Consider the following 17,155-nt stretch of genomic DNA (forward strand, 5'->3'; position numbering starts at 1 on the left):
ATTCAGATTTGAGGTCCAATAAGATTAACAGAAAGTAAACACTTCCACTTTGTGTTCCCACAGCCCTGAAATTTTTAAGGAATTCCATATTCCATAATATGTGATGCTTTTCACCATCCAAGATCTACTATCAGTATCTCCACGTAAATCATTAATGAATACCACAGGAACAGAGAGGAGGAAGGGTGTTTCTTTGAATCAGGGAGCTTGAAATGGACAAAGGCCATCCAGCTGTTGTCCTTGTCCATTTGTTCGATAGAGGACAGAGATGCTTGCTGCCTCCTTTTTTATCTCTCTCTCTCTGTGTTATACTGGTCAGTGGCAGAACGCACAGCAGAGCAAAACAGATGTTAACAAGCCTGATGACAGGACGGGATTGCACAGTTTTTATTTTATACATGACATTACTTTCAACGGGAAAGGCTGAATAAGCTTACACTGCCATATAGAGCTGCACGCTCTCAGCAGTCACACTGATTTTATGATAGTTATTAAGCAATAATCAATTATGAGCCACTTTACTAATGTTGGGTACAATGAAAGATTGAAGGCCATTTGATTTAATGATTCTGTATTTTTCTTATTGTAAAAAAAAAAAAAAATCCAGTGAAAAGACCAAAGTGGACAATAAATTTATCCTGCTAACAGGGACAGCTTGTGTAGCCTGTCTCATATCAACCTCCAACTTTCAAAAAGACACTAACGAGCCACACTGTTGCACGTATTCCTTCATACTGTGAAGGTTCCTGTATTGTGAGTGGATTTGTGTCAATTCACAGCCGAAAACCATCCTCACCAAATTCACTGTTTATTCCTGTTTTAGTAATGCTTACTAAAAACAACAGTGTTCAGCTGTTTTAGGACATTACTCGAAAACAAAACAATATATTTGTGACTTAAAAAGATTCAAAAATGTCTTCTCCAGGGTTGAATGGGGCTCAGAGACATGGACGAAGACAGTATTGAGATACAGAATAATTCATTGTTATTTCTGGTCTGTTGGTGGGATTTATGGGCATTAAGAAAAATAGACAGCAACATTATCCCTTAAAACAGTGAAAGAAAATGACTGTGGTGTGTCTGAATTGAACTTTGGTAGCCCAGCATACCAATAAAAAAAAAAAATCTCACAAATCCCTAAAAGGATTTGGAGCTTCCAGTTGAGAGCCTTGCAGATTTTGACACATATGGCAATATGTACTGTTGAAATCTGTGAATGAAGCAGTTAGAAAGTTAACAGTAAGTCCACTGAGTTCTGAGGCAACTGTCTCACAGCCAAGGTACAAAACAGTACAGGGCACATATAAAATGGAGGTTGTTACTGAGGTGAGGGAAAATTACACCATCACTAATGCCAGGGCAGTTAATAAACTTTCCTTCTTCTACCATTCAGGTGGTGATCACTCATTGTGGGTTTGAATGAAAGGCAGAACACAGCACAAGTGCTCTCTATCTCCTGTCTCTCTTTGTCTGTCGCCATAGCTCTAGAAACTGTCTTCATTGACGACATGTTGCTAACAAGCCAAGAATTATGTCCTGTAGTTATAGTGCAAAAATGGCTTACAGCTAACAAGCTAACTCATAACCTGTCGTGTCTGTCTTTTTGTCATCTAATTTGGTCAGTTTTAGGGGCAAGTGGCACTTTTTGTTCTATTCTCATGTACAGAGGAGTCCTTCTAGGCAACATACTATATATAACAACAGTTACTATGACCACCAACAAGCAGCTGCTAAATATCTTTTATGTAATCACCTGTTATATTTCTGCATTCCTATTACTACTCCAATACTCTGTTGTTATGGCTGTTGTTATGCATCTCTACCCGTATCCCTCCACAACCCAGCCAGTCAAGGCAGATGGCCGCCCACACCGAGCCGGGTTTCTGCTCTGAGGTTTCTGCCTTCTAAAAGCAAGTTTTTCCTCGCCACTGTCGCCAAGTGCTTGCTCATGGGCGTTTTGTTGGGTTTCTCAAAAAATCTAACTAAAGAGTTCGGTCTAGATTTGCTCTAATTGCAAAGTGTCGAGAGACAACTGTTGCTCTGATTTGGTGCTACATAAATAAATTGAATTGAATTGAATTAATCTGACCCAGAGCTTTAAAGTCTCCTCTTTTGGTTTCTTACTTTAAGAAATACACTTTTACGTTTTCTTGTCGAGAGTAAGGTGAGAATATCGACACCTCTGTCATGTTATTTGACTCCCTCCAGAAGCGTGATAGCTGTTACTGTTGGGCAGCTGGTTCTGTCTACAATGCAGTAACATTAAGAACGACGCCATTAAAGGCATAGGTTAGCATTGTATGTATGTATACATCAGTATAGTTCAAAAAGGTTGCATATCCCTTTACTAATCATTGATTTAATGTGATCCGAATCAAACTGGTCAAACTCCAGTGGTGATCTTAAAGAACAATACATTTGCTTTTCAAGAAAAGGGATAAAATGCGTAAGCTGACAAAAGATGATAAGAAAAGGCTTCATTTACAGCTGGAATGCAAGTGAAGTCAGGACAGCTTTGTTAAGGCAAAAGACAAAATTCTCAATTTGGTATAATGTGAAATTGTGGTGCTGCGCTGCTGGTAACTGACAGCGGCCAGCATCAGAGCATCAAGGAGAGATTCCTGACAGGCTCCAGACACATACCTCTCCAACAGAGCACAGAAGACACCAAAGACTGCTGGTATTTTGGTGCCTTGCTGATACTGTTACAGAAACTCCACACAGTGAAATCTGACAAGCAGGGAGACAGGAAAAAAGAGCCCAGTACCACCTAACCTTAAAAAACAAAACAAAAAAAAAAAAGCTAACCAAAAAGTGTGGAAACAAGGCCATAAAGCTCCTGACTGACTGTGCTCTTATTTCAATTGACAACTCAATAGAACTAAACACTTACGTGCTAGAGAATAAATGCCACTCTCCATTCCCTGTCACAAAGTGACATGAAAACAGTGGCTTGTTTTTCGCGCCATATCATGTCTTGAATGGGGATGAAGGAACAATATTCAAAGACAGATGAGGAGGTGGATAGAGAGACGAGGTGTTTGATTTCTATGCTGAATTATACATAAGCCAAAGTCTCTCAGACCAGACATTTCAGAAAGACAAATGAGTCCAATATCCATAGCAATTACTGGCGCGTCGTAGTCAGTGCGTCTACAGCGATGCCCTGTGTGCTCTGAGGCGAAGCCAGTTAGTCACACTAACCCTCTCACTAGATTCAAATCAAGTCACATTATGTCTTTGCGCACTTCTTAAGGTCTCATGTGTTTGCTTGTGTGAACAAAACTGAAGCTGAAAAAGACGTGCAGGTACTATAGTCAACACAATATTTACTGTGAAAGAGATAATGCAGGACTAACAGGCCTGATCTGAATACAAATACAGATAAAACAGACACAACAAAATCGATGGTTTTGGACTTGATGGGCATTACAGCACTGACCCGACTGAATGTGTAAATTTTCATTTACTATGTTAGAAGAAAGAAGCCAAAGACGGATAAAAAACATGCAATGAGAAAATACATTAGCTGAATTTTATCTGACACATTCAGCATGACCTGAACATGTTCACACCAGTCTGCTCGCATGATCCACCCTTTAAACTTGAGCTGCTTGAAAACTTACTGAATGGCATATGAATTTAAAAGCTCAATGGACATGACAATAATCAGGAAATTCTACACCAGGAAAAAGTCTGGGTGATATGAGGTGTCATTTCTCACCAGGCATACAACACGCTGAAAAACAGCACAGCCACAAGCTCAAAGCTATTAAAACTGAGTTAAGCCAAAGATTACACTTCCTCATGATAACAAGCAGTGTCTCTGCAAAATTCAGTGGCATAGAGGGGCACTTGGCAAAACAGAATAAGAGATACAGTAATGCAATGAGCGCGGCTGACAGGACACTACATAGCTTCTCTTTTTAACGTTAAAGTGGTATGTCATGTGTGGGACGATGCTCTTTGGGAAGTGTCTGATCAAATCTGCATGATGACAAGAGAAAACACTGGCATGACAGGCAGACAGAGAGATACGAACATCAGCTCTGCTAACAGCTTTTAATCCCTGTGGGGTTGAAATGTGCAAATGTTCTCCCAGTGTTTTTTATGAACCAGAATAACATGAATGAGAATAATAAATAGTCCTATGGCAAGATCTTCTTTGATTGTGAGAAGCGATTCTAGTTGAGAATTTATGTCCATGCACTTTTCATCACCCTCATGCAGCCGGCGAGCCTGGATGATCCCCCAGTACTTATTAGAGTCGAATCGACCGGCACTGATGTTGCCCTCTAGAGGATGAGAAAAAAAACATTGCAGTGAAAACATCCCACGCCATTAAGAACTATTGTTGGTTTAGGTTTAATGCTGGTGTTCCAGTTGTTTCCATACATGACCCATTTTCACGAAGGTGCAGAAAGACAAACAGCAAACTGAAATGTCATCTGATGAAAAAAAAAGGCCATATGGTGACCTGAGCAATGAGGCAGAAGGCGACATCTTGTATATAGATTATGTAGAGAAAAACAAGGGCAGCAAATATGAAATGGAGTGTAATATGGCATCTTAAAATGCATTTCAAAATGAAAATGAAAATAATTTGTGAGAAGACAAAAGCAAATGTGTGCATAGTAATGACAAAAAGCAACGACCATGAGAAGAAGAAGAGGGGAAAAAGTAAGGAGGACATAATGAAAGGAAAACAACTTGATGTCTGAGAGCTGTTGAATCACAGTCAACCCAGTGTCTGTCGAGGTGGCAAAGAAACTGAATGAAAGCTGCATTTATTTCCAAAGTTTAATAACACACACAATGTACTTTAGCAGCTGACTCCAGGTCGTATGGACCATGACTGATTTATACTGTGGAGGGAAGGCAGATGTTGGGGGGCCCGCGTGTGTGCATCTGGGTATGGTTGGGCCTTTTGGGGGTGGATCGGGTGTGAGTGAGAGTGAGAGTGTGATTGTGTGCGTACATGGGTGTGTGTATTAATTGGTGGGCAGTTTGACGCTTGGCCTGGCAGGAGTGATAAAACAGGCCATTAAAATCCTACACTTAAATCCCACACCCCTGGCTCTCCATAAAGTTGCCATTACTAATTAAGGCGTGACTTTCTTCTCTTCATTCTCTCCCTCCCTCTTCTCTCCCTTCCTCTCAATCACTGTGTTTAATGGCCAACCATTTCCCTCACTCCACCACATGGCCAGCATGAAAGATTTTCCATTAGGCCAGTGGAAAGATCTTGTGTTTCACTGACCAAGATCCAAATGACATTTAAGAAACATGATGAAACTGCTAACTGAGTCTTCTTTCATCTCATCCAATCCATTTTAACAGTGTTCATCTCTTGACAGAGAGCTTATTTCAAGTTAATTGAAGAAAAACATTGAGGTAGAGCGTAGTAACGGAAAGGTTCATTCAGAGTACAGGTGTAGTAACTTGCCTACTCATCCTAACAACTCAACAATCTACTCATTGAGTGGCCTACAGTTGTTTCCATCCCCTTGAGAAAGGCAAAGTGTACTCCTAAGGTGCGTCTTCCTGTCTCCAGTGCTGTTTATGTACTGCCTTCCTGCAGCCGTCCTCTCTAATTCCTTCACACTGTGGACCGAGAGGCTCACAGAGAGAAACAACAAGGGTTCTTTTTCTTATTTTCTGGCCAAAAGATAACTTTCACATTGTGCTTGTGTACTACCTGATATTTACTCCTCCTGGTTTCTTCAAAACAAACGCTGCTAAACAAATACATTCCCCGAGGAGCAGCTCACCTCTGACCATGCAATCACAGCTTGGCAAAGAGCACAGAAGAAGGAACTGTGAATCCAAGGCTATCTGCTTTTTAACAAATGAGTGCCCGGGTTTCTACAGATTTATGTGAGCCCTGGGCTCAAGCTGTTGTAGGCTGGTCACGGTAAATCTGCTATTTTTGTCAAGGTGTGAAATGTATTCGGCTTTTAAATCACACACAGGGGCCTTAGTAAGACAGGACGACGCACACACATACACACATTCCTGCACGTAATCTTGATTTGCTGTGTGACTTTTATACGTTTCATTAAATTGTTTCCACTAGTACAAACGCACTTTGATGGCCTCATGAGTAGTTGGCTGAGGGGAGGAGGAGGAGAGAGAGAGAGTGATGGATTTCTCCATGACCTTGATTCACTGGTAGACATAATCACATGAGCAGTTTTCTCCTGGAAAGGCTAAGAAGCTCATGATTTGAATGAGCAGGACCACGAGGTACAAAGACCAGAAACACTTCATATAAATGGCTCCAGTGCACAGTCTGTATATACTCGATCCTCCTCCTCTCTAATGCCCAGTTGTGTGTCCTCTTCTTTATTCTGTCTGATCTCCTTCTTTTGGGCAGGTGTATCCATTTGGTCCTTGTCCTTAGATTTGATTAAGAGACCAAGATCGTTCTTTTGAAGCCCATAAATCTTGGCTGGTAGAACAGAAAATGTATTGTGTGTATTTTATTTTGTTTTATTTTATTTATTTATTTTTACCAATTTCTTCCATTTTCTTCCATCGGATGGTCTACACTAGCTTCCACTGTCCACATGGGGCAAATGAAATGATCCAGGGAGTCCAATTTATATCATCTATCATTACATGTATCTTCTATTTATCTGTTTTAAAACTGTCCTAAGCAATATTTTTCTTAACACAATGAAAAAAAAAACGAGCAGACATTTTTTGTGAGAAAGCAGGATAAACCCAACTATCTACCCAGCACCAAGTGGCAGAGCAGTTTAGCGACTAGCAGGCGAACACGGAGGAACATTTTGGAGCTAAACGGTCAGATATTTTCAGCAGGAGTTGTGGGAACCAACACCGATATCATCTATATTCGTTAGGTCAGAAGAAATATGACTCAGAATGAATGCTGATGTGGCTGATGCCGAATACTGGACCTGATGAATTCTTACACCTTTCACATTACAATTAGCAGTCTTATTCTCTCAAGACCTCTTCAAAGCTGTTGTTTCATTGAAACGAATAAGGATGGTACATTTTTGTGTGCAAAGGTCGACGCCATCTAACCCAAGGACTCAACCCTCCACTACACTGGTACCAGATTAACACTGCATTATATCTCACCAGCTCAGTCTGTTTGTCCTGTCCAAAGGCTTTCCAACTAAAGGAGAGAAGAGATTTGTTTGCCACTGGGATGTGGCTGTCATGGACCATAATTTATTACTCACACTCACACATAATCAGTAAAATATTCATAACACATCCACAGCAACACCCCACAGCAACAGCACAGTACTTGGGAGACCTGCCACGAACAGGACTTTTCATATAGTCTGAGTGAAAACACTGGCATAGGTAGTTAACAGCTGATTGTGCCAATTTCTCTCTCTCTCACACACACACACACACACACACACACATCTCGTCTTGTTCTTGTATGATCCTCCTGGCACCAACAAGCGATCAGAGTTCAGCAAGGTGATCCTCACATCACTCTGTAAACTCCACACTTTAAAAAAAATACTGGCATCCAGAAGCAGACAATCTGAAATGACCAACACTGAACAGACTGAAGGCTGAGTATTAGAAGGGCTGGAAACTGTGGCCCAAGGTTAAGGAGTGGGGACATGTTGGATGGCTGGTGGAAACATAAAGAAGAAAGAAAACATAAATATGGCAGTACAGTTAAGTATATGATGACCCAGGAATAAACTAACATGAACTAATGTAAAGACAGAAACACAGGTAAAGGAAAGTAGTCAAAGGCAATCAGACAGAGTTTGTATCAACCATGAGGATACAAAAATGACACTGGAGTTGTTAGAACAAAGTGAGCAACTTCAGCAGTACTGCTGTTGGTCACCATGATTACGATAACCTGAGGCTTGTTAAGAGATTCATTCTATGCACACACCAGTGGTCTCTTTTTATCATCTGCCCTCCCACTCAAAGTACAGGCTCACACGAGGCGTGTGGCTCTCATTTGAAACTTCATCTCGAAATTAAGCTCCACTCATCTCTGAGCTTTGCCTGAGGTGCAGAGCACCACTACAGAGACAGAAGTGGTGCAGAGGAGAGGCGAAGTGGACAGGAGGGAAAATAGAAAGTATACAGGAAGTACAGAACAGAGATGGAAGAGGAGAGCGATGACAGATCGAGGAATGGAAAGAGGACAGAAGATTTTAAATGAGTTGGTTTTCTAAAACCCTTGATAAGAAAAGCCAGCATAACAACCCTCAGCCCAGGTTGCCCTCCTTGGGCATTTATTGCATGAAGGAGAAAAGTAATGTGCAGCAAAAGGAAGTGGGGGAAAGGAGCGTCATTTCATTCCTCTTTTTGCTCAGTCACTGTTAGTCACAGGATACAAGTCAAACCTGAATGCAAATCGTCCTGCCAAAGAGTGCTAAGAGTTGCTAAGAGTTAGCAAGGTGAAGATAAATGAAATACCCGGGACGGAAAAGAGATGTGGACAGAGAGGCAGAATAGAAGAAATGTGTTTCCATGATGAGAGGAGTCCACTTACCCCGACCTCCACGTGATCTGAGCCCTTGTCATCCTGCTTGTGAAGGATCTCAAAGTAGTATTGTCTGGATGAGATCAAGCTGAGGGAAAACAGAGAGCTATTGTTAGATATTTTGACACTTTGACGGAAAAAAAGAAGAATCTTTCTGTGATATGCCACTACAGCTCCTTTCACCTTAGAATCTCTCTCTGCAGCTGGAAAAGTACTGATAAAACATGATTTAATATGACTGTAGTGAAGAGAGGTAAACTGCTTGACTTGAAAAGCACAAAGTAATAAAAAAACATGTCAATTGGACGGCACGGTGGTGCAGTGGTTAGCACTGTCGCCTCATAGCAAGAGGGTTCCAGGTTCGAGTCCCGGTCTGGGCCCTTCTATGTGGAGTTTGCATGTTCTCCCTGTGCCTGCGTGGGTTTTCTCCGGGTACTCCGGCTTCCTCCCACAATACCAAAAACATGCACATTAGGTTAATTGGCTACTCTAAATTGCCCCTAGGTGTGAGTGTGAGAGTGTGTGGTTGTCTGTCTTTGTGTGTTGGCCCTGCGATTGACTGGCGACCAGTCCAGGGTGTACCCCGCCTCTCGCCCGTAGTCAGCTGGGATAGGCTCCAGCTCCCCCGTGACCCTGAAGGATAAGCGGTATGGAAAATGGATGGATGGATGTCAATTGGACCTGAGCATAAACAGGTTAATCAGCCTAGAATATAACTCCGCACTATAAGCAAGATGGCAAAGCAGATGGCGGTGAGCCAGGATATTATCAGACTTGGGTCCTGAATAAAACACTCCTTCAGAGACTATGAGGAAAAAAAAATCAATGCTCTACATAAATCAACTTTTTACACTTATATGGGCTCCAGTATTTCTGAAAAACTCCTGGTTAGAATGAGTAAATGTCTGTATGTTATTCCCTGCACTGACAAAACACACACACACACACACACACCAAGCAACAACACTTTATTCATTATCAAAAACGCATCTCGGCTAATAGGCCAGCATCTGCTGCTCAATGAGAGACAGCCAAACACGGCTCCACACATCATTAGCTCTCAAAACAAACACATACAGTCATAGTTGAATACACACACACACACACACACACACACACACACACTGTTGGGCAGTGAATAAATCTATGTTTTTGCATTTTTTCGTATATACAGTACACATCTGGAGTGTATAAATACATCATTTGTAAAAGTATGAGCTTTAAATGAAAGAGAAATGGCACGAAAGCTATTCTCACTCGTATAAATGGTGCAGTATGTTTGAAAACCTAATTCCTATAAACAAGATCATGTTAATTGTTTTTGCAGCAGCCTGGTAATTTGAGAAACATTTGCTACTCTGACTTTGGAGTCATTTGGCTCGTTCATATTCATGTGCTCCGATTGACGGGATATGTGATGGCTTTCTCTGTTTTCTCCTCATTTTCTGCCTTTGTTTCTGTTCTCCTGTGCCTCTTTTCTCTCTCTCTCTCTCTGTCTGTTCATTTCCTTTCTCTCTCCTGTCTCCTGATTTTTTTTTTCCTGAAACAAACACAAGCTTATCTTCTTTGATGAGTTTGGAATTGAAAATAGCCCCACACATACAGGAGATGAAAAAACAAAAAACAAAACAGACAAGCAAGCAAACAGAGAAACTTTTGTTGTGTGATGTTACACTTGTTCTAGAGGGTATGTGCAAGTTTATGACTTTAAAATCATTTTATCTTTTAGTCTATATGATGACCACAGCGGCACATGTCTGGTAAAAAGTTCCCGGGGCCCCAGGTAACGACTTAAAGTTGCTTTATTGTCCGACAGCCAAAGGGAAAAAGCAGAAAAATCACATTTGAGAGGATAATTTCAGTACTAATAGACATAAACGGTCTTAAATGATAAAGACTGCAGAATTAGTTATACTGTAGCATTATTTTGCAGCGTTTTGTGTGTGTGTGTGTGTGTATGTGTGTTTATGTTCCTTTCATGGTTGACCGAGTTGAAAGGGAAGGACAAAGGCTGAAGGGGGACAATCACGTGTTGCCCGGTGCACAAATGCCACCACATCACCTGACTGCCCAGCGTTCTGTAACCAATAAATCATTGCAGGTGCAGGAGAGCGGTGACAGTATGCTCAGGTCACTGTCTCATGAATAGGGAACATCTTTCTGTGCAGCTGCTGAAACGGCACTCAGCGAACTTAAGTGCCACTTTGAGATCTTGGCACCCTGCTTGCCCTTAGCCGTATGATTCAGACGTAGCAGCCTGGGCTGAGCTGTACTTAAAAAGGCAAAACATAATATCTTATTTGGCATTCACCTCAGGCAAAACACAGTCAAAAGAGTTATAGATTAGATTAGGTCACAGCAGAGGAAACCTTAATTAATAAGAATATGAGGGGAAATTGAGTAATCAGAATTATATCTGAGAATTATGACGGGAAGTGATGGCAATATGTGTGTGTGTGTGCATGTGTGTGTTGAGTCGCTTTCCCTCATATATATACATAAATTGAACACCATTGTCCCAGTTCAATTTTTGGCTGACATGTCACATCTTTCATGAACTCAAAATGATATGTTTTGGCTGTCTTTTTTTATTGACTTCCTGTCCCTGAACAGACAAGCGTAGATGGGTTTTAGGCTGTATTAGTACACTTCCTGACCTTTCATTAGATTGTCTATTTCAGCCCATAATCCAAGTGCATCTGTGGGATAATCTAATGTCAGAGCTGAGAGGATGCAGTCTGCCGCCACAATGTATCAGAGTTGGGCTGATACACAACCTCAGACAAGGAAGACTACATGCTTCAAATAAATGACAACCGTGAAAGATATAAGCAGAATGAAAAATGTATCCTCAACTTACTACTGTCTGTCAACTAACATTTTATTAGGATCTCTTTCTACCAACCCCTTCCAATCTCAAGAGCAGCCTGAACTTCAGCAGTGGCAGCTCAGTCAATGCAAACCTGTTTACCTGTTAGAAGATGCCAGATAAGACAGTGCACGCACACACACGCATGCACACACACTCACACCACAAACCTATCAACAAGGGAAGAACAAGATGAAGACAAACAAAAGGATCACATCACATTGAGAGACAGAGATGGATAAATAGAGTCCTATTCACATACTAGCATATCTTTTGTTTAGCATATCTCTTTTGTATTCTTCTCTTTGTGATTTGAAGTAATTTTGTATGCCAGTTCAGTAGCAGTTTCATTTCTGGTTCATGATTTCAGTTTCACTGCAGAGGTGAGACATTTGCTGAGTCCTGAGGGATTCTCTGTCTGCAGAGTCTACTGATAGTTATTTCCTTTTTAAATTTCTTTGTGTTTTCTTGTTTCCGGTTTGGTGTGAAGAAGATAAATATTCTAAAATCATGAATGAGTCCAGATAAAGATCTGATCACAGACAAATAAGAAAGATGCAAACAATTTTGACATACTTTTTCAAGATCTCTATTTCGTTCAAAAGTAATACATTAAACTGAAGGACAAAAGAAAGAAAAAAGAAGGGGAAAGGAGCACAATGTAGGGATGAAAAGTGTTTTCACTTTCTCTCTGTGTGTGTCTTCATCCGTGTGAGTGTGTGTGTGAGCGCGCTGGTCGCACCAGTCCTCCTGTGATGGATGACGAGGAGGGGACCGGTTGAAAGAGATGAAGAGACAGAGAGAGACAGGCGGAAAGAAAGATGGAGGAGGAGTGATAAATAGCAAATGAACAACAGAAACAGAGAAGGAATTATAAATGCTGTTCCTTATGTAGGAAAAATACGTAACAGTGAAGATGTGATTTCACACAGAACGGCACGCCAAGTGAGCGAAAAAAAATAAGAGTATAAAAGAGCAATTGAAGGGCAAATGAGAGATGGAAAGAGGAAAGAATAGCTATTAGTGTGTGACTCAGAGGATGAGTGGAGGACACAAAACAAGAGTCTAATTGCCTGACTAATTGGAGTCTTTGTTTCCAGTTTCCCTTCATTGGGCTGAACGGATAGAGACAGACAAAGGAGCTTGACTGGGCTGGATAACACAAGATGAGACTGTTGGAGCTAAACAATATTCAGAGAGTGTTCATTGCGGCTCAGAGTCGGCTGGAATTGAAGTATGAAATATTTATTTGGCATGAACATATTTGGGGAGGGGGGGGGGGGGGGGGGGGGGGGGGGGGGGGGGGGGGGGGGGGGGGGGGGGGGGGGGTTCTTTTTCCTACTGAGAGACAAACTCCTTTTTACAAGCATCTGAATGATGACTGTTTCAAGAAATACACAAAAGCCCAGGTGAATAACACCCTGAAGACAACCCCCCCCCCCCCCCCCACACACACACCCTCTGTATTACTAACTTGAAATAGTGAAATAGAGACAGTACACTTTAAACTCTCAGTAAACGCCAGTCCTCTTTTTTCTTATTCTCTCTTCACCTCACCTATCTCCCCCGCTGGCTACATCAATTTCCTGATTCTACTTCTACGGTATCGCCACTCTCTTTCCAACTCAATTTCTCATTAATGCTATCTGACTGTCACCCCGTCCCTGTCTCTTTCTCTCTCTCTTGCCTGATTTCTCCCTCTCTAATACCCACAGGTGGCCGTTAAATAAAAGACCGTGCTCGGCGAGTACTCTCCTCTCAACTACATTAATGATACCAGTGTTTAGAGCTGCCCCAAGGAGACGCACAAACTTCACTTTCTCCCCTTGCGCTCTCTCCCCTCTCCACTCCATTTCTCATGCATTCCTCTAATCCATCAGAAAGCTATCACGCTGCTCTTCCCTGCAGCCTCAATAAATCCTCTTTCTTCCATCCCCTCCGTTTGCCTCATCCCTCCTCCGCTCTCCTTCATCCCCCATCTCTTCCCCCCTCTCTTCTCCTGTATCTTGTCTGTCGCTTCTCTTTAAAGCTTCTCGCCCTGTCTCTTCTCCCTCCATCCACCACGTCCAGTTCCCCTATATGGAATTATCTAATATAGCGTTAGTTTCTTCAGTGCTTCTTTTTTTCCTCCTCTGCACCCCCACTTCACCCCTTTCTCACTTTGATTTTCTATTAACACTCCTTCTCTAGTGAAGGTGCTGGTCTGAACGCATGGACTCATGAAGAAACAATTTACAGTATCTCACATTGCTTCGTTCTCCCGGGGTTTTCGGATTTGCTTTATGCTCAGAAACATATGCTCTTTTCATCTCAGCAACAGCAACTACAATTATTACATTACGTCAAGGTCAAACCATACTACATGTACAAGCTGCTGAGGATTTATCAGCAGACAAAAGGTTCACAATAATTAGGGGTGTACTGATCCATCGCTCTGGATCAACTAAGTGATCTCAACAATCCAATATGATGAAGACAATAGAAAACACGGATCCAGATCATGATTTTTCTGTCAGGAATAAATCAGAAGTGTGGAAATATTTTGGATTTTGGAGAATGAAAAGATTCTAAACCACAATGTTTTGACTACTAAGTACTGTCTGTGAATCCAAAGTTTGATACAACTTAATCTTCTTTCCTCTATTATTCTTTACTCAGACCGAAGCCCATTCATTATTATGCTGAAAGACAAGAGTATTTCCAACTGTTTCTGCCACACTTGAAGGTAGGGTGAGGAAAAAGCAAAAAGCACCAAACTTTATATGAAGGTACACAGTTTCCTGGAAGGCATTTGCGCTCGGTTGCACATGCTTAAAGTGACAGAAATTGTTGTACAATGAAAAAAGAGAACTTGAGAGACAGAGAGAGAACTTGAAACCCTGCTTGCTTTTTCAACCACGTACACCTGGTGGGAATAAAGTGGGCTTAAATGTCTGATTGCCGGTTACAGAAAGTAGCACAGGAACTTGGTTTGAACGTTTTCATAAGTGTGTGTGCAGGTGTCTGCACATCCACCTCTCAGGACATCTTTCCAACAGCTTTTATATCCACTCCCCAGCTGTTCGAAATGTATTTTCTGTGTTTCCTCAGACTGAGCCGACCATCCGTCATCATTACCATCTTTAATCACGTTTAGCCAGAAGCAGCTTGGTGTTTGGTTGCACTCATGCATTACTGCCAATCAGATGTCCACTACCACAGTCTTTCACAGCTCCAGAGATGTGCACCAACACCCCAAAAGACAGTCTGATTGAACATGAGCCACTACACACATGAAGACACAGAGACATACACACTAAAACATAGATTTGTGTCTCAGCAGGCTCCCATCACTCACAGAAACAGATGGCGGAGTGAAGGCCTGAGGGAAGAAAATGGGACAGAGAAGTCATTGCAGCTTGCTGGCAAACAGCTTTGTTTTAATTCAGCTGCTACAGTGTATCAACCAATTACCTTGGGCGGTGAGTGGTTCAGATTAAGGGTGGTATTCACACTCAGACACAAACAGGATATTTGTGCACACAAAGACAGACATATAGAGACATTTACTCACATATTACGATTGCGGATGCTCGCTGCAGAGCGTGTGCAACACTCAGCTCGTCTCCATGTTCAATCTGTATTCCTGGGACGCCATGAGCACAAGTAGTATTCTTTCCTCTCTCTAAATGCTTGAGTCATCATACCAGCTAATAGCCAGCAGTGCTTAAATGATTCAATTATAGATACTGAGAGATCCCTTAGTGAAATAACTGGTCATTCTCCACTAGATTTTCCTATTTGTTGCCTGGGAAAGGCACAGTTAACTCTCTCCTTCCAACTAATATCCGCCTTTGGAGGATTTCTGTTAAGTCATGTGTACAGAAAACAAATGGGAGTGTGCTAAAGCACAAAAACGGGAGGACAGAGAGATGAGATGAAAACTGAAGAGAAAGTTAAGAGAAGAAAGAAAGGAGTAGAAAGTAAGAAGGCACACAGACACTCACACACATCACTGCCCACGTGTCTGTGGAGGATTGGGTGTAAATGTCATTTTCAGCCGTTTGTGAAGTGAAAGCTGCTCCTTGAAAATGCCAGCTGTGGTGCCCCAGATAACCTTGGAATCCTCTTCTGCCTTTCCTGCTCACCACGCCACCGCCAAAGGTCAGCAGCAGCCAGTCTTAATTTCAATCATTACAACTGAAGGTGAAAATCTTTTCTCGTGCATGGAACCTCATCTCAGGAGCAGGTAAATGCTAATGCTTAAGAAACACAGACATCATTTAAGTGACTTCCACCTCTTGCCTCAGATTCAGCCAGCCCTCATTAGTTTCCAAAACCTTTCAGACAACATTCTGTCTGATCTTGAGTGCTGTCAGTCACAGCCTAGTCTGAGCTGCTCAAAAGCTTCTGAAATACTTGACGTCAAGCACGGCATCAGACTACCACAGTATGCTCCTCAGTACAGTTCAGTTTATAGAATTTTAAGAAATGTCAGTCTCTGGGTGTTGTCGACACAGCCCGAGGCTCCTGTGGCTGTGTCAGAGAGCAGAGACGTGTTGGCAGGGTTATCTGGGTTCTCATCTGACTGCCTCACTGTCACTCACCAAGCTGCCATGACAGCACATAGCAGGCACTGCCAAACTATCACTTCACAGGTATGAGCAGAGGTGGAGACAAAGAGTTACTTTCAAACTGACGCAAGGCATTCTTAACTCATGACAAAAAGACGCTAGTGCCATCAAAATAATGTCACATTTCTGGAAGTTTTCCTTTGATTCAGCCCAGTGTGAGTGTTTTAAGGCTTAACTTTGTAGATAATTGCATTGTTCCCTGTCAACTATAAGGCTAACTGATGATTATTTTCATTACAATTAATATGTCTATCTTTTTTCCCCCTCTAAATTCATTAAAATATAAGGCCAGAAAATTATGAATCAAAGCCCATCACATTTCACAAAGTTCAAAGTGGCATCTTCAAACACATTTTATTCATTTATTTATTTGCTATTTGTTTTGATAGTTGTTATTACACATCATCTGATGATATGCATTGGGCTAATAACTTTTCAGTATCAAACAAAATATCTCAGTGGAGTATTGAAACGTCTCCAGTCAAACAATACTTGCATTTGATTGTTTTTGTACCCCCCCTCAAAAAAACAAACAAACTATTTGGTTACTATTTGTACTATTTGGTTGTACTCACAGTCAGTCACCGCATGCAGAGACATCAAATGTAGTTCTCTGTCATTATCTGTACTACTTTATGTGTACTGATACTGGTACTGCTATGCTATGTTTTTAAACCGAGCCGTGGATATGCATCATGAATACATCCTCACATGGATCAATTTCGATGACACAGAGGACTGAAGAAAGAGTTTCGCAAGAGCGGAAAGAAAGGAGCTAAGAGAGACAGACTGAGACAGCAAGATGGATGATTACTCTCCTTCAACTTTAATTCAGCAAACTCCAGAATTAGAACACAAGCAAAACAATTTCTCCCTACCTCACAAGCACACACTAAGTACTGTGAGTCATTATCTCCAGCTGGTAACAGCCATGTGTTGTAGATGGCTATGAGATCTCCCAAACAGGTGTACTGAGCCAACTTTTCCTGTTCATCCCATCTATTTAAATCACCACCTGGGACAGACTTTCATACACCACATAGCAACACGAAGGCCACACCCTACTGGTGGAGACGAAGAAAGGCATCATGTCTGCCACTTTTAGAAAAGCATGTGTCTCTGCTGCACAGTGTTTGCAGCACGCACCTCAGAAACCTTTCCTCTACCGCTTCT

General features: G+C 41.7%; 1 protein-coding gene across 1 annotated transcript in view; it reads right to left on the reverse strand.

Moving 5' to 3' along the window:
* The window catches only part of b4galnt4a (beta-1,4-N-acetyl-galactosaminyl transferase 4a), a 124,881-nt gene that overhangs the window by 13,937 nt on the left and 93,789 nt on the right, over positions 1–17,155 (reverse strand). Inside the window, exon 8 of the mRNA XM_046394793.1 lies at positions 8,510–8,588. Within this exon, the coding sequence (XP_046250749.1) occupies positions 8,510–8,588 (79 nt within the window). The remainder of the gene's footprint in view (positions 1–8,509; positions 8,589–17,155) is intronic.

Source organism: Scatophagus argus, chromosome 7 (assembly GCF_020382885.2).
Source record: "Scatophagus argus isolate fScaArg1 chromosome 7, fScaArg1.pri, whole genome shotgun sequence".
Lineage (NCBI taxonomy): Eukaryota > Metazoa > Chordata > Actinopteri > Scatophagidae > Scatophagus > Scatophagus argus.